This window comes from Scyliorhinus torazame, chromosome 7 (genome assembly GCF_047496885.1).
Source record: "Scyliorhinus torazame isolate Kashiwa2021f chromosome 7, sScyTor2.1, whole genome shotgun sequence".
NCBI classification, from domain to species: domain Eukaryota; kingdom Metazoa; phylum Chordata; class Chondrichthyes; order Carcharhiniformes; family Scyliorhinidae; genus Scyliorhinus; species Scyliorhinus torazame.
The window spans coordinates 20,017,313-20,043,869 of NC_092713.1; the positions used below are offsets into that span (position 1 = coordinate 20,017,313).

Consider the following 26,557-nt stretch of genomic DNA (forward strand, 5'->3'; position numbering starts at 1 on the left):
CCAGTGGAAACAACCTGCCCACATCTATCCGATCTGTTCCAAGTGCTACAACTGTAGAGAAGATGCGTAGCAAGATTAGTTCAGTCCATAAGATCAGACCATACGGGACGGTTAGAGGGTGAAAAAACGATGTTGCCCGCATCGTTAAGTGAGTAATTAAGGAGCTTGTTCAGATCTCGCCTTCTAACATCATGAGATTTTCACAGGGGCCGTTGGGAGCTGTGCAAAGCTGAACCGCTCCTTCTGTCAGGGAGAGGGTCCGCAGAGTTGAAAATGCTTTACGTGATGTTTTCCTAAAGTGGTAGTTCTGATGCAAGTCTATTGCACAGCAATGACATTTTAATAAAAGTAACATTTCCCAACCCATCCTGGATTCCAGCTCTCTGTCTACCTTGGGCAGTTTGAAGGTCAGATAAGTTCCATTTACTGAACCATTCTCATCTCACCCACCCTGTGTCCTTCCCAACATGAATGACATTAAAAATAATGAAGGGGGCTGGAACCAGAGCTGATTTCACCCCCCCCCCCCCCCCCCCCCGTCCCTCCATTCCCCAATGGTTATTGCTATCCCAGCATAGACTGATAATAGTTCCTGTGATTTTCCAGTCTATGTGGCTTATCTTCTCACTGGACTGACTCAGCGGAACATGGGGGGAAGCTTGTTATACACTGCACAACAGAAAATGAGCTTAATATTCATGCACTGAGAGTCTGCGCCAATCGGAGGCACCATCGCGAAGATGATACATCCCCTTTTGCCCTACGCTGACCTCTCTAAACTGACCCCCAGGCTACCCCCCCCTCCCCCCCCCCTCACCCCACCCCTTTCATTGGGGGTCCCCCAGCCATGTCAGACCAAAATACTGTGACTTACCCAAGAATGGTATCCATCTTCCCTTCTTCTCAGGGACTGCATGCAATCCCAGTAGTGGCCAATACTGTCTTCTGGCACTGCTGGCAGTACAGGACTGCCTGCCAATCCACTGGCTGACAGCGCTCTAGCATGGGACTTCCTGAAGGGGGCAGCAGTCCCACTCTCACCTTATTAGGAGCTGCGCCCAGCTTATTATTGTTTTGTGACAACCTGATTTCTGGTTTCCAAGGCTCAGGGTGGGGACTAGGGAGTGGGACGGGTAATCCATTCTTCCCCTCATTTCCTTCCTCCCCACCATGCAAAAAATCCACCCCAATGTGTTTCACAATAATGTTGAGACAAGTTAGGACAAATGTCCTTCAGGGAAGGAAATCTGCGGTCCTCACCCAAGTCTGGCCTAACTGTGACTCCAGATCCACAGCAATGTGATTGACTCTTAAATACCCTCTGAAATGACCTAGCAAGTCACTCACTCAGTTGTATCAAACCACTACAAAGTCAATAAAAAGGAAAGAAACCGGTTGGACCACCCGGCATTGATAGAGACATTGGAGATGGTCATGGCTAACCCAGCCCTGTCGACCTTGAAAAGTGCTCCTTACTAACATATAGTGTCCGGTGCCAAAACTGGGAGAAATATCTCGCAAACTAGTCAAGCAACAGCCTGACATAGTCATAATCACGGAATCAAGCTTTACAGATAACATCCCAGACACCACTATAACCTGGGCATGTCCTGCCCACTGGCAGGACAGACCCAGCAGAGGTGGCGGCACAGTTGTATATAGACGGGAGGGAGTTTCCCTGAGAATCCTCAACATCAACTCTGGATCCTATGGACAAGGAAAGTTCCTGCTGATTACCACACACGATCCACCATCAGCTGATGAATCAGTTCTCCTCCATGTTGAACACCACTTGGAGGAAGCACTGAGGGTGGCAACGGTACAGAATGTACTCTGGGTGGGGACTTCAATGTCCATCACCGAGAGTGGTTCGGTCGCATCATTACAGACCGAGCTGGCCGAGTCCTGAAGGACAGAGCTGCTGGACTGGGTCTGCAACAAGAGGTGAGGGAACCAACAAGAGGGAAAAACACACAGTCCTCACCAACCCGCCTGCTGCAGATGCATCTCTCCATGACAGTATTGACAGGAGTGACCACTGCACAGTCCTTGTGGAGACAAAGTTCCATCATGTTATGTGGCGCGACCTTTGTGCTAAATGGGATAGAAAATGGGATAGATCCAGAACAGATCTCGCAATTCAACATTGGGCACCCATACGGCCCATCAGCAGCAGCAGAATTGTACTCAGCCACAATCTGTAACCTCGTGGCCCAGCATATCTCTTGCTCTACCATTGCCCTGCCTGCAACAGTAGTGGACGCACCAACACTAAGGACATTCAAATGGTCATTGGATAGACATATGGACAATAAGGGAATAGTGTAGATGGGCTTTACAGTGGTTTCACAGGTCGGCGCAACATCGAGGGCCGAAGGGCCTGTACTGCGCTGTAATGTTCTATGTTCCATTACCACCCAGCCATGGCATCAACTGGTTCAATGAAGAGTGCAGGAGGGCATGACAGGAGCAACATCAGGCATACCACAAAATGAGGTTTGCCCGGTAGCATAGTGCTTCGCACAATTGCTTCACAGCTCCAAGGTCCCAGGTTCGATTCCCGGCATGGGTCACTGTCTGTGAGGAGTCTGCACGTTCTCCCCGTGTGTGCGTGGGTTTCCTCCGGGTGCTCCGGTTTCCTCCCATAGTCCAAAGATGTGCAGGTTAGGTGGATTGGCCATGCTAAATTGACCTTAGTGTCCAAAATTGCCCTTCGTGTTGGGTGGGGTTACTGGGTGTGGGCTTGGGTAGGGTGCTCTTTCCAAGAGCCAGTGCAGACTCGATGGGCCAAATGGTCTCCTTCTGCACTGTAAATTCTATGAACCTCTTAAAGCTACAACACAGGACTACTTGTGTGCCAAACAACACAAGCAGCAAGTAATAGACAGAGCTACGCGACCCCACAACCAACAGATCTGTCACATCCAGTCAAGAATGTTGGTGAGCAGCATGGTGGCACAGTGGTTACCACTGCTGCCTCACAGCGCCTGGGAAGCGGGTTCAATTCCGGCCTTGGATATGTGTGGAATTTGCACATTACGGTCTGTGTGGAGTTTGCGTGTTCTCCTGGTATCTGCATGGGTTTCCCCCAGGTACTCCTGTTTCTACCCACAGTCCAAAGATGTGCAGGTTACGTGGATTGGTCATGCTAAATTGCCCCTTAGTGTCCAAAGATGTCGAGGTTAGGTGGGGTTGTGGGGCTAGGGCGGGGGAGTGGGCTAGTTAGGGTGCTCTTTCAGAGGGTCGGTGTTGACTCGATGAGCCAAAGCGCCTCCTTCTGCACTGTAGGGATTTCATGGAAACTAAATTAAACAACTCACTGGAGGAGGAGGTTCCACAAATATCCCCGTCCTCAATGATGGAGGAGCCCAGTGCATCACTGCAAAAGGTAAGGCATTCGCAATAATCTTCAGCCAGAACCACCAGGTGGATGATCCATCTCGGTCTCCTCCAGAAGTCTTCACATCACGGATGTCAGTCTTCAGCCAATTCGATTCACCCCTTGTGAAATCAAGAGATGACTGAAGGCACTGAATAATTCAAAGACTCAGGGTCCTGACAATGTTACAACAAAACTACAGAAGACTTGTGCTCCAGAACTTGTCGCGCCCTTAGCCGAGCTGTTCCAGTACAGGCACAACACTGGCATCTACCTGGAAAAGTGGAAAATTATCCAAGTGTGTCCTGTACACAAAAAGGACGAATCCAACCCAGCCAATTACCACCCTATCAGTCTACTCCCAGTCATCAGTAGAGTGATGAAGGAGTCATCAACAGTGCCATCAAGCGGCATTTATTTAGCAATAACCTGCTCATTGGTGCTCAGTTTGGGTTCCACCAGGGTCACTCAGCTCCTGACCTCATTACAGTCTTGGTTCAAACATGGACAAAAGAGCTGAACTCCAGAGGTGAGGTAAGAGTGACTGCCCTTGACATCAAGGCAGCATTTGATTGAGCATGGCATCAAGGAGCCCTAGCAAAACTGGCATCAAGGAGCCCTAGCAAAACTGGAGTCAATGGGAATCAAGGGCACAGCTCTCCATTGTTTGGAATCATGCCTAGCACAAAGGAAGATGGTTGTGGTTTTTGGAGGTCAGTCATCTCAGTCCTGGGACATCACTGCAGGAGTTCCTCAGGGTAGTGTTCCCAACCATCTCCAGGTGCTTCATCAATGACCTTCCTTCCATCGTAAGGTCAGAAGTGGGGATGTTCACTGATGATTGCATAATGTTCGGCACCATTTGCGACTCCTCAGACACTGAAGCAGTCCACATGCAAATGCAGCAATATCTAGCCAATATCTAGGCTTGGGCTGACAGATGGCAAGTTACATTTGCAGCACAAAAGTGCCAGGCAATCATAAAATCATAGACTGCGTACATGCATTTCGGCACTTCACGTATGCACGAACTCTCAGAAAGAGCACCCTACCTAGACCCACTCCCCTGCTCTAGCCCTGTAATCCCACCCAATCTTTGGACATTAAGGGGAAATTTAGCATGGCCAATCCACCTGACCTGCTGATCTTTGGACTGTGGGAGGAAACCGGAGCAATTAAAAGAAAACATGCAGTCACGGGGAGAACGTGCAAACTCCACACAGTCACCCAAGGCCAGAATTGAACCCGGGACCCTGGCACTGTGAGGTAACAGTGCTAACCACTGTGCCACCGTGCCGACCCAATGACCATCTCCAATAAGAGAAAAGCAAAAAATCGACCCTTGGCATTCCATGGCATTCCCATCACTGAATACCCACAATCAAAATCCTGGGGGCTAGGGCCAGATACTGAACTGGACTAGCCATATAAATACTGTGGCGACAAGAGCAGGTCAGAGGCTAGGAATCCTGTGATGAGTAACTCACCTCCTGACTCCCCAAACCTTGCCCACCATCTACAAGGCACAAGTCAGGAGTCTGATGGAATACTCCCCACGTGCCTGGATGAGTGCAGCTCCAACAACACTCAAGAAGCTGAAAACCGTCCAGGACCAAGCAGCCCACTTGACTGGCACCCCTTCTATAAACATCACTCCCTCCACCACCGACGCACAGTAGCACCCGTGTGTACCACCTATAAGATGCACTGCAGGAACTCACCAAGACTCCTTAGGCAACACCTTCCAAAAACATCCAAAAAGCCAAGAGCAGCAGATACCTGGTGTCTCCACTGCCTGCAAATTTCCCTCCAAGTCACTCACCATCCTGACTTGGAAATATATCGCTGTTCCTTCACTGTGCTGGGTCAAATGCCTTCCAAACAGCACTGTGGGTGTACCGACACCACATGGACAGCAGCAGTTCAAGAAGGCAGAAAGCCTTAGGCCCTGAATGACCTATTATAGGAAGGAATCAGATTAGGACCTACCTCCAGTGTTATATTACCACAGATGCATGACCATGAATTAGAGACATGCGAGACAAAAGGTGATGATAAAACTGTCGCAATGCTGGACAGGAAAGTTCGGTTCTTTTCACTTTGAGATGAGGATGTACGTATTTAGCAAAATTAATGAGTTTTTTTAATATATATTTGTAGTTACCACATCGATTGCAATCAAAAAGTTACAAGTCGAATTCCAGTTGCACAGAGGCAATCAAATCAGTGCCGGTGTTCATCACTTGATGAGGAAGAGTAATGGGAGTGACTCAGCTTTCTCAGAACCCACACCGCTCGACGGCAAATTAGCCCTTCTGAAATTGAAGAAACTCTTTTCTGGAAATGCTCGGCATCAGGTAAATATGCTTCTACATTGGGGGCACAGCCCTTTCCTCCCTCCCTCTGCATCTAAAAACTGTTGCCCTATTTTTGCACTCTTGCCGATGAAGGCCATGGATTAATCCTCAATGCAAATTGGTAACTTTGACTTCACGGCGATGAAAACCAGGAGAAGCGTTTAAAGGGCCGCTGAGCCAACAGCGCACATTTTGTACTCTTGCCCGAAGTCAAATTTAATGCTCGAGAAATGTATTCATGATTAGATGGTGCAGTCCGGAGGGAGTGCTGCTTTCCAGGAGTTGCTGTCTCTCAGATGAGATGTTGTTTGTCTTCCTTCCCTACTCCCGTCCCTGCTCCATGGAATGTCTTACAGTGGTAGTCATGCCCTCCATTACCTCACATTCTTAACAAGGGGGCCGATCTTGTGAGGACCTGAAGGTTATATGAAACCCCCACAGCTAAACCTCCTCAGGGAAAGACCAACACTGAGCCCAATTCTATCCTGAGGTCCGCACAATGCAGCGGGGATCATCTCACAGTAATCAGGCGTGACGACCCGAGGTAATGTTTTCTCCGTGGCTCAGGTTGCATCCTGAAGGTCATTAGTGTTTTACGGAACGCTCTAACTTGCATAGCGCATTGTGAAGATCCAATCTAAGATTCTCCAATTCTTCTCTGGCTTAACCAGCTGAACCACTGACAGTCCTATAATTGAATCATCAGGACCTTCGCGGCCTTTACAGGAAGGTAACAGGTATAAATTCACGCTGTTGAGATAAACATATTGGCAGGCAGTCTGCTGTTCTACATGGCTGCAGTGACATATATCAACAGTAAAGGGTGGTTGTGTTTACAGACTGCTCAGATGCTGAAGCAATAACATTGAGTAATCGCACTTTTATCAGCAAACCAAACCCTTCTATTTGTAAGCATTTGTTACCCGATTTAAATGTAAATTGGACAATAGATTTTAGTCATGTGGGCAATTCATAGCATCACAAGGAAATAAAAACATGTGGATTGAAATTGAATCCATTGTTCTGGTCAAGAGAGCTTGATGATACCGCAAGTCCCTTGGCTATAAGGGTGGCCTTATTTACAAGTATTCAGAGGTGACGGACCAACTGAAACCCCAATTACATTTTTCCCTAATTCCTTGCTGTCCATAATAAGTGAGATTTTGAAAAGGAAGATGTATATATTTCTTAACCTCTGAGTTCTTGTCAGTTTGATTAACCAGCAGCAGGTTTCGTGCGTTTAAACAAAGAGATTTTTTAAAAATTCACACGTTAACGCCAAAGGTTTAACGTCAGGTAACACACATGCATGCACACGCATACACACATGGAAAAATACAGGTAAAGAGAAAAGTGCATCTTTACAAGTTCTAAACTAAAGAATCATTCAAAATACTTTTGTTTTGCTTGAATTAGGAAAAGCATGCATTGCAGGCCTGGGGAAGAAGGCATTTTCACCCCAGTGGGGCAGCGAAGGTGGATTCAATAGTGATGCACGATTAATGACCACTAAAGTGAGGTTGTAGTCCAACTGAAGGCTTTAATAAGCTAGATGGTTCCCCCAGCAGCTCTGGTACAGAATGAAGGCTGCTGGGGCGGCACGGGCTCTTATACCCTGCCTTGCAGGGCGAAGCTACCATACAGCTTGACCAATAGGAAACATACAATATCTACCAATGGTGTTCCAACATTACCAGGTACCATAATACTGCTACACAGACTACCACATTCACCCCCTGTTAAAAAAGAGTCCGGCGGGGGTGGTGGCCTGATATTACAAAATGGTAACGTGGTAGAAATTATAGTTATGGAGGTACCGTAATACCTCCGTACAGCGTTTTGTAAATATTTACAGTTCTAATTAACTAGACACTTTTAAATGAAGCAATCAGTCGATCGGGGGCCGTGGTCGTCCTCTGTGATCGTCGAAGCTTCAGTGGTGACTCCGGTGGAGGCTCGGGCCTCTGTGACTCCGGGAGCGTGGCCTCGATTTCTGTGGCAGCTTTAACAACCCAAGACGGCGCTGGTGGGGAAAACAGTTGACCTGGGAAGGGGGCATCTGCGGGGTGCGTCGGTGGGTGGGGGGGCCTAGATGGGGCCGACGGAAGGACCAATCTTCCTGTAAGGTGCACCGGTGGGAGGGGGGGAGGGTGGGACTGGTGGCTGGGGTGTGCATGGGGCTCCGGCAGGTGCCAGGTCTCGTAGGGAGACCGTATCTTGTCGGGCGTCGGGGTACGCCACGTAGGCATACTGGGGGTTAGCGTGGAGAAGATGGACCCTCTCAACCAACGGGTCCGACTTGTGCGCCCGCACGTGTTTTCGGAGAAGGATGGATCCGGGAGCTGCCAGCCAGGTCGGGAGCAAAGTCCCAGAGGAGGACAATTACTGGGGAAGACAAGGAGTCGTTCGTGAGGTGTTTGGTTGGTTGTGGTGCAAAGCAGTGACCGGATGGAGTGAAGGGCATCCGGGAGGACTTCCTGCCAGCGGGGACTGGGAGATCCCTGGGCCATAGGGCCAGTAGGACGGTCTTCCAGACCGTTCCGTTCTCCCTCTCTACCTGTCCGTTACCCTGGGGGTTGTAACTGGTCGTCCTGCTCGAGGCAATGCCCTTGCTAAGCAGGAACTGACGCAGTTCGTCGCTCATAAAGGAGGACCCCCTATCATTATGTATGTAAGCGGGGAACCCAAGCAGTGCAAAGATGCTATGGAGGGCCTTGATGACGGTGGTTGCGGTCATGTCGGGGCAGGGGATGGCGAATGGGAACCGGGAGTACTCGACAATCACGTTCAGGAAGGAAGTACGTGTTGCAGTCACTGGAGCGGAGGGGGCCTTTAAAGTCCAAGCTGAGACATTCAAAGGGACAGGAAGCTTTGATCAGGTGTGCTTTCTCTGGCCGGTAGAAGTGCGGTTTGCATTCCGCGCAGATTTGGCAGTCCCTGGTGGCTGTCCTGACCTCCTCGATGGAGTAGGGCAAGTTGCGGGTCTTGATAAAGTGGAAAAGGCGAGTGACCCCCGGGTGGCAGAGGTCCTCGTGGAGGGCTCGGAGGCGGTCCACTTGTGCGTTGGCACATGTGCCGTAGGCCATGACATCAGGAGGCTCATTTAGCTTCCTGGGACGATACAAGATCTCGTAGTTGTAGGTGGAGAGTTCGATCCTCTGTGCATTATCGAACATGAAAGCAACCGACCGTTGGTCAGTGAGGAGAGTGAATCTCCTGCCAGCCAGATAATGCCTCCAATGTCGCACAGCTTCTACTATGGCCTGGGCCTCCTTTTTAACTCAGGAGTGGCAGATTTCGGATGCATGGAGGATACGTGAGAAGAAGGCCACTGGTCTGCCCGCTTGGTTGAGGGTGGCCGCCAGAGCTGCATCAGATGCATCGCTCTCGACCTGGAAGGGGTGGGACTCGTCGATGGCGTGCATCGTGGCCTTTGCAATGTCTGCTTTGATGTGGCTGAAGGCCTGGCGGTCCTTTATCGACAGGGGAAAAGCTGTGGATTGGATCAGGGGACGGGCCTTGTCCGTATAGTTGGGGACCCACTGGCATAGTAAGAGAAAAACCCTAGGCAGCGCTTCAGGGCCTTGGAGCAGTGAGGGAGGGGGAACTCCATAAGGGGGCGCATGCGTTCAGGGTCGGGGCCTATATCTCCATTTCGCACTACGTAGCCGAGGAGGGCTAGGCGGTCGGTGCTAAACACGCATTTATCCTTGTTGTATGTAAGGTTAAGGATCTTTGCGGTCTGGAGGAATTTTCGGAGGTTGGTGTCGTGATTCTGCTGGTCGTGGCCGCAGATGGTGATATTATCGAGATACGGGAATGTTGCCCGTAAACCGTACCGGTCAACCATTCGGTCCATCTCGCGCTGGAAGACCGAGACCCCGTTGGTGACACCGAAGGGAACCCTTAAGAAGTGATCGAAAGCAGTGTATTTGCGGTCACTAGTGCGGATGGGGAGCTGGTGGTAGGCGGACTTAAGATCCACCGTGGAGAAGACTTTGTAATGCGTGATCCTGTTTACCAGGTCGGATATGCGGGGGAGAGGGTACGCGTCCAGCTGCGTAAACCTGTTGATGGTCTGACTGTAGTCGATGACCATCCTGTGCTTCTCGGTCTTTACCACCACTATTTGAGCTCTCCAGGGACTGTTGCTAGCTTCAATGACTCCTTCCCTCAGTAGCCTTTGGACCTCTGACCTAATAAAGATCCGATCCTGGGCGCTGTTCCGTCTGCTCCTGGTGGCGACCAGTTTGCAATCCGGGGTGAGGTTCGCAAACAGGGAAGGCGGATCGACCTTGAGGATCGCGAGGCTGCAGACAGTGATGGGGGGTATCGGGCCGCCGAATTTGAAAGTTAGACTTTGGAGGTTACACTGGAAGTCTAAACCAAGGAGTGTGGCCGCGCAGAGGTGCGGAAGGACGTAGAGCCGGTAATTTTTAAACTCCCATTCCTGGACTGTGAGGTTTGCTACACAAAACCCCTTTATCTCTATTGAGTGGGAACCGGAGGCCAGCGAGATTTTTTGATTAACGGGGTGGACGAGGAGAGAACAACGCCTTACCGTGTCAGGGTGTATGAAGCTCTCTGTGCTCCCAGAGTCGATTAAGCAGGACGTCCGATTAAGTAGTGCCTGTTGATTAGTACAGTTGTTACAGCAGTTGAGAGTGTTCGAGGCCGGGTCTGATCCAGGATCACCGAGGCTAATCTCAGCAGTTGAGTGTTCTTTTCGGGCAATGTGTGGTCAGCCGAGCTTGGGTCCTGCGAGTCCATCCAAGATGGCGGCTCCCATTGGTCGCACATGGCTGGGGGTGCATCCATCGAACGTGACGTCCACGGGACAAGATGGCGGCGCCCGGGGGGCCGCACGTCACCCGGGGGCCGCACGTGGCCCTGGAGTAGGAAGATGGCGGCGCCTGCTGGCCGCACGGGGACCGTAGAGAGGTTTGTGGTGGCGGTCCGCCTTCGCCGCCGGAGACCGCGGTGACCGCACGGGCCTGACATAGCACCACGAAGTGGCCCTTTTTACCGCATCCCTTGCAGGTGGATGCGCGGGCCGGGCAGCGCTGCCGGGGGTGCTTGGCCTGCCTGCAAAAGTAGCAGCGGGGCTCCCGGGGTTGCCAGGCCGCCTTGCAGCACAAGCTTGTGGGGGGATGGGGGATGTCTTGGGATCGGCTGCGGAGGGGTTCCACGCTGCCCAGGGAGCTGCCGCGTGGTCGGGAACGTAAGCGCGGGCATTTCTGGAGGCCACATCCAGGGAGCCTGCAAGGGCCCATGCCTCCTTGAGGCCTAGGGTGTCTTTTTCCAGCAATCGCTGGCAGATTTGGGAGGACAGCATACCTGCCATGAAAGCGTCCCGGACCAAGAGTTCTGTGTGGCCGCTTGCCGAAACTTGCGTGCAGCTGCAGTTTCTCCCCAACACCAGGAGCACACAGAAGAATTCTTCCAGCGATTCCCCAGGGATTTGTCGCCTCGTTGCTAGCCGATGTCGGGCGTAGACCTGGTTTACCGGGCGAATATAATGTCCTTTTAGCAGCTCCATTGCTGCATCGAAGTCTTCCGCTTCCTCGATGAGGGTGTAAATTTCCGGGCTCACCCTCGAGTGCAGGACTTGCAATTTCTGTTCTCCTGTGGGTGTGTTTACGGCCGTTCCGAGATATCCTTTAAAACACGCCAGCCAGTGCTTGAAGATTGCCGCTGAGTTCGCCGCGTGGGGGCTGAGTTGCAGAGACTCCGGCTTGATTCGGAGCTCCATCCTTTTAAATCTAGCTTATTAAATTGATGCACGATAAATGACCACTAAAGCAAGGTTGTAGTCCAACTGAAGGCTTTAATAAGCTAGATGTTTCCCCCAGCAGCTCAGGTACAGAATGAAGGCTGCTGGAGCGACACGGGCTCTTATACCCCGCCTTGCAGGGCGGAGCTACCATACAGCTTGACCAATAGGAAAAATACAATATCTACCAATGGTGTTCCAGCATTACCAGGTACCGTAATACCTCTACACAGACTACCACAAATAGCTAGAGTGGAAAATCAAGATTATTGCAGGATTCCCTTGAAAAGATGGATTTTCAGGAGGTCGCAATGTTAGTTACTTATAGGCTTCTTACCAGGGGGGGGGCAAGTGTCTATAATGTTAGATTTGAAAAAGGAACAGTTTGGAAGATTTTACAATGTTTCTGCCTCCAGTTTTAAGGCATAAATGCCTTATTTCCTTGTGCATAGATGTTGTTGCCTATGCTGCTGTTGTTTCCTGATTTGTGATTTCAAACTGACTGGTTTCTCCCTGATTCTAGGCTTAATACTCTGACAACAGTTTCCGTCAGGTGACCGCATGGTCATCCTATTATCCACTCAACATGATTTGAATTTCAATGCCATTGCTACACAATGGGAGAAGGATTGTGACCTCCTGACGATTGATTGGTTTCTGCTGCTCTCTTTCATTAAATATTGAGCTTGGGGATATTGGGTGGGATTCTCCGCCCCCGGGAAGCCCAGAACGCGTTCCCCAATGGGAGGGAGACTCGAGCATCAGGATAAAATTGGGACCGGCGGCGGACGTTGGCTGTAACGCCACGCTCCGTCACCCCGTTCGCGGCATGAACGAGTTCCATGCCGCATGCCAGTGGGAGCATGGAAATAATAACGAATGAGTCATACTGGCGCATTTGCATCTATTTAGCGGGCCTGGCGCCTTATGCTCCGCCCTCCTGCGATTCACTGGTGCCTGCCGCCGGGAATCACGTAGGGGAGGTTGACTTGTGATCTCAGCAATCGTGAACCTGATGTGGTGGGCGTCACGGTGGTCCAAGTGGGCAACGTTACCCGCCCCATCAGGGCCACGATGGTAGACACTATCCAAGCCTACCACCCCCCCATCCCCGAACCGCAAATCAGCCCCGAAACCCCCCCCCCCCACAATGGTGGAAACCACAATGGTGCGCAGGGGAATCCCTCTCAGAAATTCCCACATACGGGTTGCCCTGGCAATTGCCCAGAAGTGCTGCCGTCCTCTGGATAATTACACCGGGCTGGGAGCCACCTGAAAGAAGCAATTAAAATCACTAATTTCAGGTGGTTGTCAGCTTTACACTGACAGTTACACTGAAAGGGTTAGATGGGAACGAAACACTTCTAACTTCAGAGTAACTATTTAAACACCCAGACCGAGCCTTGGCTTGGCACCGCCCCCCCCCCCCCCACACACACCCCTCTGCCCCCCCTTCCCCTTCGCACCGCCCACTACCCCCCACTCCGCCAGGCAGCTGGTGTTGTAAAAAGGGGGCGTGTCCTCTTTCACTCCACTCCTTTTGCAATTCTCCACTGGACCCATGGACGCATTTAGCTTCTTCAGTTGTACCCGGCCTAAGGTCGGTCAGGAGATGATGGCACAGTGATTTGCACTGCTGCTTCACAGCGCCAGGGATCCGGGTTCGATTCGGGCCTCGGGTGACTGTGTGGGTGGAGTTTGCACTTTCTCCCGTGTCGGCGTTGGTTTCCTCCCACAGTCCAGAGACGTGCAGGTTAGGTGGATTGGCCACGCTAAATTGCCCCTTAGTGTGCAGATTAGGTGAGGTTATGCGGGTTACAGGGCTAGGGCGGGGCAGTGGGCCTAGGTAGGGTACTCTTTCAGAGGGCCGGTGCAGACTTGATGGGCCGAATGGCCTCCTTCCCACTGTAGGAATTCTAAGGTTCTATTTTAGGTTAAGCACAGGTAGGCCGCTACGAAGTGGCAATCTGCCGCTGAGTGCCGCACTGAGGAATGTGTCGTGCTTTGTTAACATGGAATCAAATTTTCCATTCGTCCCAACATCAGCTGAACTCTGGAGTCGGGATGTAGTTTGTTGAGTGATGTGTTCGGCAGGTTGGTTCGATGTGGACTGCACTCGATGCAGGGAAGTTAGAAACAGACGTCTAACACAGGAGAAGATCCAACACTGTTTTATTCAACTAGATGAACTGCTGTACATATTCAGCTGTGGGTCGACACTATACTGATCTGACTAGTGACAATGTAGTAGCCTGACCAGACTTACTCGCATGGTGTTTGTGCTTGCTAGCTCGTGGACTCTGACTGTCTCAGTGGCTGGGTCCCGAGAGAGTGGGTAACCTAGTGCCCTCTGGATTTATAGTGATAGTGTCCTATCTGGTGATTGGCTGTGCTGTGTTATCTGCTTACTGGTCATCCGATATGTCAATCACTGCCTGTCTGCATCTCATTATATACATGAGTGGATATTATGACAGTCAGCACAAGGTCAAGTTGGTTTTTCGCATCCCCTGCTGGCGTCCCTGTCTAGCAGATATATACTTCAGGACTTGGCCAGCGCGGTCAGTAATGGTGCTAAGAAGCTATTCCTGGGTGATGGGCATTATCATCTCCACACAGTGACTACATGAGTCTCCTTGCTACCTTCAGTGCTTCCACCAAGTGTGGTTCAACATGGATGAGCAGCAGGAAAAAGCAGCCCGCTTGATTGACACCCCATCCACAAACATTGACTCCCTCCACCACCAATGCACCACAGTGACAGCAGTGTGTACCAGCGACAAGACACACAGCAGCAACTCACCAAGGCTCCTTGAACAGCATCTTCCAAACCTACGATCGGTTCCATCTAGAGGGACAAGGGCAGCAGACACATGGAAATCCACCACCTGCAAGTTCCCCTCCAAGCCACTCACCATTAACTTGGAAATACATCACCGTTCCTGCACTGCCGCTGGATCAAAATCACAAGTCTCCCTCCCTAACAGCATTGTGGATGCACCTACACCTCATGGACTGCAGCAGCTCAAGAAGGCAGCGCACCACCACCTGCTCAAGGCCAATTCAGGATAGGCAAGAAATGCTGGCCTAGCCAGCGATGCCCAAATTAATAACTATCAGCTCAGGGGGGACATTTGGCAGCAATCGGCATGTTTTCTTGTCCATGTTTGACCTGCTGCCGTGAGATTTATTTCAGAGGCTTTCAGACAATTATCATAGAATTTACAGTGCAGACGTAGGCCATTCGGCCCATCGAGTCTACACCGGCTCTTGGAAAGAGCACCCGACCCAAGGTCATCACCTCCACCCTATCCCCTTAACCCAGTAACCCCACCCAACACTAAGGGCAATTTTGGACACTAAGGGCAATTTATCATGGCCAATCCACCTAACCTGCACATGTTGAGGACTTCCAGGGAAATTCCCTCCTATATTACTCTAAGTTGTCAGCTCAGCTGGGTTTGTCCAATGAATGGGATAGGGCGTCTGGTTCATATCCAAGAATGTCCAGTTATGAAGAGTTATGAAGAGAATTAGTCATAAAGAGAGATTGGATAGACTTGGATTGTTTTCCTTGGAGCAGAGGAGACTGAGGGGGAAATGACGGAGATGTATAAAAGTATGAGGATCATAAATAGAGTCGACTTTAAGAAACTTTTCCCCTTGGTGGACGGATTAATGACGGGGGGGGGGGCATAGATTAAAGGTAAGGGGCAGGAGGTTTAGAGGGGATGTGAGGGAAAACCTTTCCACCCAGAGGGTGGTGGGAGTCTGGAACTCGCTGCCTGAAAGGGTGGTGGAGGCAGAGACCCTCATAGCATTTGAGAAGTATTTAGATGTGCTCTTGCGATCCCAAGGAATACAAGGCAATGGGCCAATTGCTGGAAAGTGGCATGAGAGTAGTTAGGTGCTTGTTTTTGACCGGGGCAGACTGAATGGACTGAAGGGCCTTTTCAGTGCTATTGATTCTAATGAATCACAGACACGGGGAGAACGATGATTCTAATGTTGGTGGAAGAGTCAAGAACATTGGCTGTAAGTTGTGATTCAGTCTATATGACTATGTCAGTCTGTCACTTGACTAGTCTGTGGGACAACTCTCCCAAGTTTGGAACAAATCCCCAGTTGTTGGTGAAGAGGGTCGACACGGCTAGGTGAGCCTTTCTTGCTTGTGGTGCCAGGTGGTCTACCTGGATTAATGCTTATTTAACTGTTCCGTCATGGTTCGAGTTTGTGCCTCCGGTTCATTATTCAGACCCACTGTACTCCTGAGTTTGCAATATTATCACTGCACGACGGTCGCCAGCGCAAGATGTACCTCAGCATTCTGTGTCCATTTACATTGTCCAGAGGAATCCTCACGACAAAGGTTCAGTGACGAGCACCCGCTCAGCTGGAACTGTCGACCAGTAAGCGTCACCACTTCAGACCATAAGGACTTGGTGTGCTGGGAGTTCGATTCAGGATTTGCTAATACCTGTTAAAAAATAAACAGAAAAAGCAACAGATTGCTGAGCGTCTGTGAATAAAGAAATACACATGAACATCGGAGCGGGAGTCGGCCATTCGGCCCCTGGAGCCTGCTCCGCCATTTAATAAGAGCGTGATAATCTGATAGTGACCTTAAATGTGCATCCCACCTACTCGCAATAACCTTTCACCCCTTTGCTTCCCAAGAATCTATCCACCTTTACCTTCAAAATATTCAAAGACCTTCAAGGGAAGTTCAAGCAGCTGTTTAGGGACCTTCAAGCAGCTGTTGGATAGGTACATGGATTACGGGAAAATGATATAGTGTAGATTTATTTGTTCTTAAGGGCAGCACGGTAGCATTGTGGATAGCACAATTGCTTCACAGATCCATGGTCCCAGGTTCGATTCCGGCTTGGGTCATTGTCTGTGCGGAGTCTGCACGTCCTCCCCGTGTCTGCATGGGTTTCCTCCCACAGTCCAAAGATGTGCGGGTTAGGTGAATTGGCCAATGATAAATTGCCCTTAATGTCCAAATTGCCCTTGGTGTTGGGTGGAGGTGTTGAGTTTGGGTAGGGTGCTCTTTCCAAGAGCTGGTGCAGACTCAAAGGGCCGAATGGCCTCCTTCTGCACTGTAAATTCAATGATAATCTATGATTAATCTAGGACAAAGGTTCGGCACAACATCGTGGGCCGAAGGGCCTGTTCTGTGCTGTATTTTCTATGTTCTATGACTCTGCTTCCATCACCTTTCAAGGAAAACAATTCCAGAGACCCGCGATCCTCTGAGACAAAGGATTTCGCCTCATCTCTGTCTTAAATGGGCGACCCCTTATGTTTCAACAGTGACCCCTAGTTCTAGATTCTCCCACTAAAAGAGACATCCTCCCCACATCCACCCCGTCAGCGGCACGGTAGCACAGTGGTTAGCACTGTTGCTTCACCGTGCCAGGGTACCAGGTTCGATTCCTGCTTGGGTCACTGCCTGTGCGGAGTCTGCACGTTCTCCCCGTGTCTGCGTGGGTTTCCTCCGGGCGCTCCGGTTTCCTCCCACAAGTCCCGAAAGACGCGCTTGTTAGGTGAATTAGTATGGCAGGGGGGTGGGCACGGGAGCAATAGGTCAGAAGGTGAGAGCGTTGAGGGAGAACTAGGGAATAGGGACAGTGTGGCTCTGAGGCAGAGCAGACGGGGAGAAGTTGCTGAACACAGCGGGTCTGGTGGCCTGAAGTGCACATGTTTTAATGCAAGGAGCATTACGGGTAAGGCAGATGAACTTAGAGCTTGGATTACTACTTGGAACTATGATGTTGTTGCCATTACAGAGACCTGGTTGAGGGAAGGGCAGGATTGGCAGCTAAACGTTCCAGGATTTAGATGTTTCAGGCGGGATAGAGGGGGATGTAAAAGGGGAGGCGGAGTTGCGCTACTTGTTCAGGAGAGTATCACAGCTATACAGCGAGAGGACACCTCAGAGGGCAGTGAGGCTATATGGGTAGAGATCAGGAATAAGAAGGGTGCAGTCACAATGTTGGGGGTATACTACAGGCCTCCCAACAGCCAGCGGGAGATAGAGGAGCAGATAGGTAGACAGATTTTGGAAAAGAGTAAAAACAACAGGGTTGTGGTGATGGGAGACTTCAACTTCCCCAATATTGACTGGGACTCACTTAGTGCCAGGGGCTTAGACGGGGCAGAGTTTGTAAGGAGCATCCAGGAGGGCTTCTTAAAACAATATGTAAACAGTCCAACTAGGGAAGGGGCGGTACTGGACCTGGTATTGGGGAATGAGCCCGGCCAGGTGGTAGATGTTTCAGTAGGGGAGCATTTCGGTAACAGTGACCACAATTCAGTAAGTTTTAAAGTACTGGTGGACAAGGATAAGAGTGGTCCGAGGATGAATGTGCTAAATTGGGGGAAGGCTAATTATAACAATATTAGGCGGGAACTGAAGAACATAGATTGGGGGCGGATGTTTGAGGGCAAATCAACATCTGACATGTGGGAGGCTTTCAAGTGTCAGTTGAAAGGAATACAGGACAGGCATGTTCCTGTGAGGAAGAAAGATAAATACGGCAATTTTCGGGAACCTTGGATGACGAGTGATATTGTAGGCCTCGTCAAAAAGAAAAAGGAGGCATTTGTCAGGGCTAAAAGGCTGGGAACAGACGAAGCCTGTGTGGCATATAAGGAAAGTAGGCAGGAACTTAAGCAAGGAGTCAGGAGGGCTAGAACGGGTCATGAAAAGTCATTGGCAAATAGGGTTAAGGAAAATCCCAAGGCTTTTTACACTTACATAAAAAGCAAGAGGGTAGCCAGGGAAAGGGTTGGCCCACTGAAGGATAGGCAAGGGAATCTATGTGTGGAGCCAGAGGAAATGGGCGAGGTACTAAATGAATACTTTGCATCAGTATTCACCAAAGAGAAGGAATTGGTAGATGTTGAGTCTGGAGAAGGGGGTGTAGATAGCCTGGGTCACATTGTGATCCAAAAAGACGAGGTGTTGGGTGTCTTAAAAAATATTAAGGTAGATAAGTCCCCAGGGCCGGATGGGATCTACCCCAGAATACTGAAGGAGGCTGGAGAGGAAATTGCTGAGGCCTTGACAGAAATCTTTGGATCCTCGCTGTCTTCAGGGGATGTCCCGGAGGACTGGAGAATAGCCAATGTTGTTCCTCTGTTTAAGAAGGGTGGCAGGGATAATCCCGGGAACTACAGGCCGGTGAGCCTTACTTCAGTGGTAGGGAAATTACTGGAGAGAATTCTTCGAGACAGGATCTACTCCCATTTGGAAGCAAATGGACGTATTAGTGAGAGGCAGCACGGTTTTGTGAAGGGGAGGTCGTGTCTCACTAACTTGATAGAGTTTTTCGAGGAGGTCACTAAGATGATTGATGCAGGTAGGGCAGTAGATGTTGTCTATATGGACTTCAGTAAGGCCTTTGACAAGGTCCCTCATGGTAGACTAGTACAAAAGGTGAAGTCACACGGGATCAGGGGTGAACTGGCAAGGTGGATACAGAACTGGCTAGGCCATAGAAGGCAGAGGGTAGCAATGGAGGGATGCTTTTCTAATTGGAGGGCTGTGACCAGTGGTGTTCCACAGGGATCAGTGCTGGGACCTTTGCTCTTTGTAGTATATATAAATGATTTGGAGGAAAATGTAACTGGTCTGATTAGTAAGTTTGCAGACGACACAAAGGTTGGTGGAATTGCGGATAGCGATGAGGACTGTCTGAGGATACAGCAGGATTTAGATTGTCTGGAGACTTGGGCGGAGAGATGGCAGATGGAGTTTAACCTGGACAAATGTGAGGTAATGCATTTTGGAAGGGCTAATGCAGGTAGGGAATATACAGTGAATGGTAGAACCCTCAAGAGTATTGAAAGTCAAAGAGATCTAGGAGTACAGGTCCACAGATCACTGAAAGGGGCTACACAGGTGGAGAAGGTAGTCAAGAAGGCATACGGCATGCTTGCCTTCATTGGCCGGGGCATTGAGTATAAGAATTGGCAAGTCATGTTGCAGCTGTATAGAACCTTAGTTAGGCCACACTTGGAGTATAGTGTTCAATTCTGGTCGCCACACTACCAGAAGGATGTGGAGGCTTTAGAGAGGGTGCAGAAGAGATTTACCAGAATGTTGCCTGGTATGGAGGGCATAAGCTATGAGGAGCGATTGAATAAACTCGGTTTGTTCTCACTGGAACGAAGGAGGTTGAGGGGCGACCTGATAGAGGTATACAAAATTATGAGGGGCATAGACAGAGTGGATAGTCAGAGGCTTTTCCTCAGGGTAGAGGGGTCAATTACTAGGGGGCATAGGTTTAAGGTGAGAGGGGCAAAGTTTAGAGTAGATGTACGAGGCAAGTTTTTTACGCAGAGGGTAGTGGGTGCCTGGAACTCACTACCGGAGGAGGTAGTGGAGGCAGGGACGATAGGGACATTTAAGGGGCATCTTGACAAATACATGAATAGGATGGGAATAGAAGGATACGGACCCAGGAAGTGTAGAAGATTGTAGTTTAGTCGGGCAGTATGGTCGGCACGGGCTTGGAGGGCCGAAGGGCCTGTTCCTGTGCTGTACATTTCTTTGTTCTTTTGTTCTTTGAATTGGACATTCTGAATTCTCCCTCTGTGTACCCGAACAGGTGCCGGAGTGTGGCGACTCGGGGATTTTCACAGTAACTTCATTGCAGTGTTAATGTAAGCCTACTTGTGACACTACTAAAAGTTATTATTATTGTCAGTACCCCTCAGGATCTTATACGTTTCGATGGTGGCTGAGTTGGGAGTTAGGATATGTGCAGCAGGGTTCTGGGTGAGCTCACACTTGTGGAGCCACAAAGAGATTTTTGTCTTTGTCATTGGGAACGTTATTTTATTTATTTTTCTACCTGAAATACGTTTCACAAACGAGTCTCCTTGTCAACAGGATAGGCAAGAACACAGATATACCATGGGCAGCTCGACATCAAGTTCCCAGACATCGGGCAGAAGGTCAACGCGTATCAGCAGAGAATCAAATGAAAATAAGAAAGAGTACACAACACATCAGCGCAGAAACGTTCCAGTACCAAGGACCAGAGAAATTGGGCATGGGAATGACCACAAGAATGCTAAACGCAATCAGCGGGATCAGCGTAACAAGCACGAGCAACCTACGTCATCAGGGTTGTTATCTTCAACTCAATCAAAGGGTGAGCACTATAGGCGTCCTCAGCAAGGGTTGTCGAAGTCAATGACTCATCATTCGATCTCCTCCAGCTCACCATCAGCACAATTAAGGGAAGAATATGGTTCGCATCCTCAAAACAGAAGGTTAAGAACAAAGTCTCGTCATTCGATCTCCTCCAGCTCGTCATCAGCACAGTCAAGGGAAGAGGATGGTGCACGTTACCGTGAAGGATCATCAAGGAAAGTCGGTAACTATCGATTCTCCAGCAGTTCATCTTCAGCTCAGTCAAGGCGCAAGAAAGGAACCACCCAGTCATCTCATCTCCGCAGCAGCGTCGAAAAGTGTAATGACAGCAACTGCAGGAACAAACACCTCGGCAAACCTGCCTACAGGCCCTCGGTCAGAAACGACACCTTGCCTTCAACTGCCTCCGTTGGCCGATCCAGGTCCATTTCGTCCTCGGCCCAGTCGCACGCAAGGTACGGTGAAAGTGCTGAGCATCTAGCATCAAGCTCATCATCTTCGAGTGAATCTAGCTCCAGCCGCTCATCGTCACAGCAGCCAAAACATCGGCGCAGCCAACACTCCGGGCAACAGAGATCTGGCTCTTCGTCAAGAGTTGAAGCTTCCAGTAGTTCCATGTCTTGGCACCACAGGACGATAAACATAGGGCCATCCACAAAGCATCGCACCAGCACCAGAACATGTAAAAACGGTAAATGTATCCACAAGTATACCAAATCACGTTCAACCACTATTCGCCGATATGAATCAGACCGCAGTACCTGGATCTTCAACTCAAAATCAGCAGAATGGGTAAAACCATCCAGTACCATTTCACTAGCCTTCCTTTCACCACAACACTTGTAACAAAATATTTTAAACGATACTCTTTCTTTGTGTATTATTATAGGAAGGAGCCAATGCAAACATCTTCCAGCTTCGTTTCAAGCCATCTGAAAGTAGCCTGGTATGGTAGCTCTTGGCTCTACAACTGAATGTGTACCATATGTGGTTTAATATGGAGTAACATTTAATGTGTCACACTGTTTTCCCTGTTGGGAGCTAATAACTGAACAGTTATTTTTAGCTTGCCTGTCTGGTAACACGCTTGCCTCTGAACCAGTGAGCTGTTCCTTTCAAGCCCCACTCCAGGACCTGAGCCCATTATCTAAGTTGGCACATCGGCGCAGTAGTCGGGCAGTGCCACCTTGCCCAAATGTTCAAGTATTTAAGACATGTTTTAACAAAGACCCGTCTATCTGTTTCGATGGATGGAGTAGAACACATGACGCTGCTTACAAGTTGTCTGCCTTATCCTCTTCTGCGGTCTGTAACACATCTGACCACACCATCCTTATCTAAGACCCTTCCAGCTCAGTGGGACCAATTGGTTCCACTTTTATGGATCTAGATCCAACATCCTGCATCAATTTTCAGCACCTGACATTTTGTTCATGGGTTTTCCACCCCACGATCCACAAAATAATTGTGAGAGACCCAGGAGCTGTAATTAGGAATTTCCTGGTAGATATCTATAGGTTGACATTGCAGGATCTACGGGGTCAATGGTGCAGTCTTTCAGGTGAGATAGCAACCCAGAGGGGAATGCTTGGTGAGGTGGATGTAAAAATCCCAGGACCATGTAAAACAAAACCTTCTACCAGCATCTGAACACACATTTATCCCTCTTTTATAACTGTACTTCTCTGACTGAAAGGAAAATGCATGTAAGTTGTTTTAGGAAGTTTCTAGATTTTGTTAATGCAGGTGATCTTCAATTTCAGTCAGAAAACAAAGGTCGATTAAGCTACGAGTCATCATCTGAACCCAGTTCGAGGTCCAGAATGAGTTTCTCCAGCTCATCTTCGTCTTCATCTTCGTCACAGCAGGTACATCACAACTAAATGATTAATAAGGTCAACCTCAGATTTGGTGGAGATTTGGCCAATGGCTTGTGGGGAGGTTAAGCATTCAGTGTAGCAGTGGGCAGTCCACATCTCTGGGCTCAGCTTAAATGATCTCTGGCAGGCAGCAGTTAAGCTCAATGTCCCCGTGCTGAACAGGAGAGAAAGAAATTGAGGTAAAGTTCCTCTTCCAGCTTATGGACAGTCATTCCCCGCAGCAATAAAAGGTATGTTGTTTGAGGACAGGACTGAGCTTGGTTTTGCTACCCATCAAGGTGCACACATGGGAAAGTTACCAGATAGTTGCCAACTCCTACAATAGAATCTGACCAAATGCAGGCACCCTCAGCAAACATTGGGAACGAAAGACGATTTACCCTGGAGCATTTAATGAGATCATTTGGTGAAGTGTCTTTGCCGTTGCGGAATTTTGTTGCAAGTGTGAATGAGTCACAGATACCCTGGCTCGTGTTTACCTCTGCTTGAGGCCAGCCAGAGAGAAGCTTCACGCATAGTGGACACCATCCAGTGCTTAAACCAAATGACCACCGTGACATGACATGGGGTCTTGACGAGAATGTCACTGGACACCCAACTACAGCGAGCAGTCATATATACCAGCCCAAAAAAGCACATTATCCATTACATCAGCACCAATTTCAAAGTTGTCATGCATGAAGCCTTCATCCCTCCATTTATTTTGAGAAGAAACAGTTGTGATTACTCACCAATTTGCAACTCCACAAGGTGCACTGGATGCAAGATAAACACAGAATTCCATTTGACCCAACAGAACAATGCCAATGTTAATGCTCTACCCGGGTCTCCTCCCATCTTACTCCAACTAACCCTATCAACACATCCTTCACTTCCTTTCACCCTCATACACTTACCTAGCTTCCCCTTGAGTGTGTCCAGGTATTCCAACATAAGTAAATATTAACTCATTCAGGTGCAAGAATAATCACATTTCTTTAAAATGTAATTACCTATTGTGAACGTAAGCCTTTCTAATTCCTTCCAAACAGTGTGGTATTACAATTTGTACAAAGCAACTACTCTCCAATAGCAAATATGGGGTGGCACGGTGGCGTTGTGGTTAGCACTGCTGCCTCACCGCACCAGGGACCCGGATTCAATTCCGGCCTCGGGGGACTGTCTGTGCGGAGTCTGGGCGTTCGCCCTGTGTCTGTGTGGGTTTCCTTCCACACTCCAAAGATGTGCAGGTTAGGTGGATTGGCCATGCTGAATTGCCCCTTAGTGTCCAAAGGTTAGGTGGGTTACAGGGATGGGGCAGGGGAGTGGGCCTGGGTAAAGTACACTTTCAGAGGGTCGGTGGAGTATTGATGGGTCAAATAGCCTCCTTCTGCCCTGTAAGGACACTATAAACATACAGCGGAGAACTGTCATAACATGACCCCATGATAGCCACTGTGCAAACTGGGAAAATCACATTTGAATGAATGTATCTGTGACAAATGGTAAGTATTATATTAGTCTACCACAGCACAATACAATTTAAGAATCCTTTTCCACACCTGAATCCCAGTATAAATCCTGAGTGAAGGTGTATTTACCCTGGGAGTTGACCCAAGCCAGTCAATTGATATGAAATTTGAGCTCTCCATTTCTCATACCAATATTCTGCATCTGCTGAACACTGTTGGGCATTCATTAAACATAACAGGCACACCTACCGTGTAATCATAGAATCAATCGTTGTCCCGAAGAATATATTTTTACTATGCTCTCCTGGCAATCCTCCCACCTTGCACTCTCTATAAGCTTGAGAACAACCAAAACTTGTCTCTCCAAGCCCTAACTCGCAACAAGTCCCTTTCACCATCATTCCTGTGTCCCAAAGCTTCTTGGCTATTGGCCCAGCAATGGCTAGATTTTAAAATCCCCAACCTTCAGATCCTTCCATGGCCTCTCGCCTCTTGCTACCTCTGTAACCTCCTCCAGCCCCCCAACCCTCGACAGTCCATCCTCCCCTTCACTCGTGGTTTCTCACACATCTCCCATTTTCACAACTGCACCATTAGTGGCTTCAGCTGTCTGACCCCTAAACTGTAGAATCCTCCTCCTTTGCCCTTCCACATCTTCACTTTCCTCCCTCCCATTCAGACGTTCCTTCAAATTTACCTCTTTGACGAAGCTTTTGGACGCCTGACCTAATATACCTTTTATGTGAAATAAAAACAGAAGATCCTGGACATACTTGGCAGGTCTGGCAGCCTGTGGAGGGACAAGCAGAGGGAATTGGGATCTTCCCTTCCTGCTCACTGCACGAATCGTCGTGGGCGGGATGGAAGATTCGATGAGGCAGCTTCGGACGGAAATTTCCAGCCCCGCGGGGTTGGGAATAAAACGTCCCTCCCAATGTTTCAGGTTGTGATCTCTCATCAGAGCTCTTTATGTGGCCGAGTGTTACATTTTGCCTATGAAACACCTTGGGAAGTTTTTGTTATGTTAAAGGTGCAGTATAAATAGTTTTTAAAATTACAATAAAATAGCATCACAATACTTGCTACAGCATTAACCGTTTCACGTTAAAACTTCTCAATAATAACCCACATGTTCTTGTTTAAATTTTCCACCTCCAGTCCTTGTCCCTTGCAGACTCAGTGCCACCACTATTCTCATTGCTAACCCGAGCCATCACGGTGGATAACAAGGAGAAAGGTTACCAGACAAAGGCCTACATAGACAATTCAATGGAGCAGCGAGCAGTACAACTATTTGTGGAAGAACTTCAAGAAGGAGGCAGCTGGAGAGCCTGTATTGGTGCTGAGATGCCCAATGTGCACAGAGCAGTGGTAATGTAGAACATTCAATACACATAGGTGTCGTAAACGTTAGTATTATATTTCAGCAGAGCATTCAGTGACCGCTGACTGGCTGATTTACAATCCATTTTTATTCCAAAGCACTCCAGGATCTTCAACGCCCAAACTGTTAAAGTAGTTTAACATTTTAGCGGATTAATTAGGTTCGATAAGAGTGTAATGTTCTTGTCGGATGGCCAGATTTATTGCAAGAACACCTGTAGTTAAGGTGATAAACAATTTATTAACATTAACTGGGGGTAAACTATATACAAGAGAACAGACAAACAACAGCTAAATCATGCACATGCAAACTCACTCTTTTACTTCCTCCAGCTAGTGTCTAGGTCAGCTGACTTTACATTCACTTATATACTAGTGCGACTCCTACTGGTCAGTCGGTGAATTACAACACAACCATGATATCATTACAAAGAGCCCAAAGATGTGCAGATTAGGTGGGTTTATGGGGTTATGGTGATAGAGCAGGGGAGTGGGCTTAGGCAGGGTGACCTTTCAGAGGGTCGGTGCAGACTCTATGGGCCGAATGGCCTCCTTCTGCACTGTAGGGATTCTATCATTCTATGACGGGAAACTATTTCCTCTGGTGGGAGAAGCAAAAACTAGGGGACCTAATCTTAATATTCGAGTCCAGTCATTTAGAATAGGAATCAGGAAGCACATGTTCCCGGAGTGGAGTACGAACATCCAAATTAGTAGCAGGAGTAAGTCACTCAGCCCCTCGAGCCTGCTCCACCATTCAATTAGATCATGGCTTATCTGATTGTTACCTGAACCAAATGGGTAGCAAGGAAGGGTGCTTTTCTGATTGGAGGGCTGTGACTAGTGGTGTTCTGCAGGGATCAGTGCTGGGACCTTTGCTGTTCGTAGTATATATAAACGATTTGGAGGAAAATGTGCTGGTCTGATTGGTAAGTTTGCGGACGACACAAAGGTTAGTGGAATTGCGGATAGTGATGAGGACTGTCAGAGGATACAGCAGGATTTAGATAGTTTGGAGACTTGGGCGGAGAGATGGCAGATGGAGTTTAATCCGGACAAATGTGAGGTAATGCATTTTGGAAGGTCTTATGCAGGTAGGGAATATACAGTGAATGGTAGAACCCTCAAGAGTATTACCAGTCAGAGAGATCTAGGAGTACAGGTC

At 48.9% G+C, this 26,557-nt stretch overlaps 1 protein-coding gene across 2 annotated transcripts in view; it reads left to right on the top strand.

Moving 5' to 3' along the window:
• The window catches only part of vtg3 (vitellogenin 3, phosvitinless), a 121,346-nt gene that overhangs the window by 57,316 nt on the left and 37,473 nt on the right, over positions 1-26,557 (top strand). The window contains exons 20-24 of one of the 2 annotated variants that reach the window (XM_072510373.1): positions 5,540-5,736; positions 20,412-21,470; positions 21,568-21,624; positions 22,442-22,546; positions 25,168-25,380. In XM_072510373.1, coding sequence (XP_072366474.1) covers positions 5,540-5,736; positions 20,412-21,470; positions 21,568-21,624; positions 22,442-22,546; positions 25,168-25,380 — 1,631 coding nt within the window. The remainder of the gene's footprint in view (positions 1-5,539; positions 5,737-20,411; positions 21,471-21,567; positions 21,625-22,441; positions 22,547-25,167; positions 25,381-26,557) is intronic. The other variant, XM_072510374.1, reaches the window with a different exon arrangement.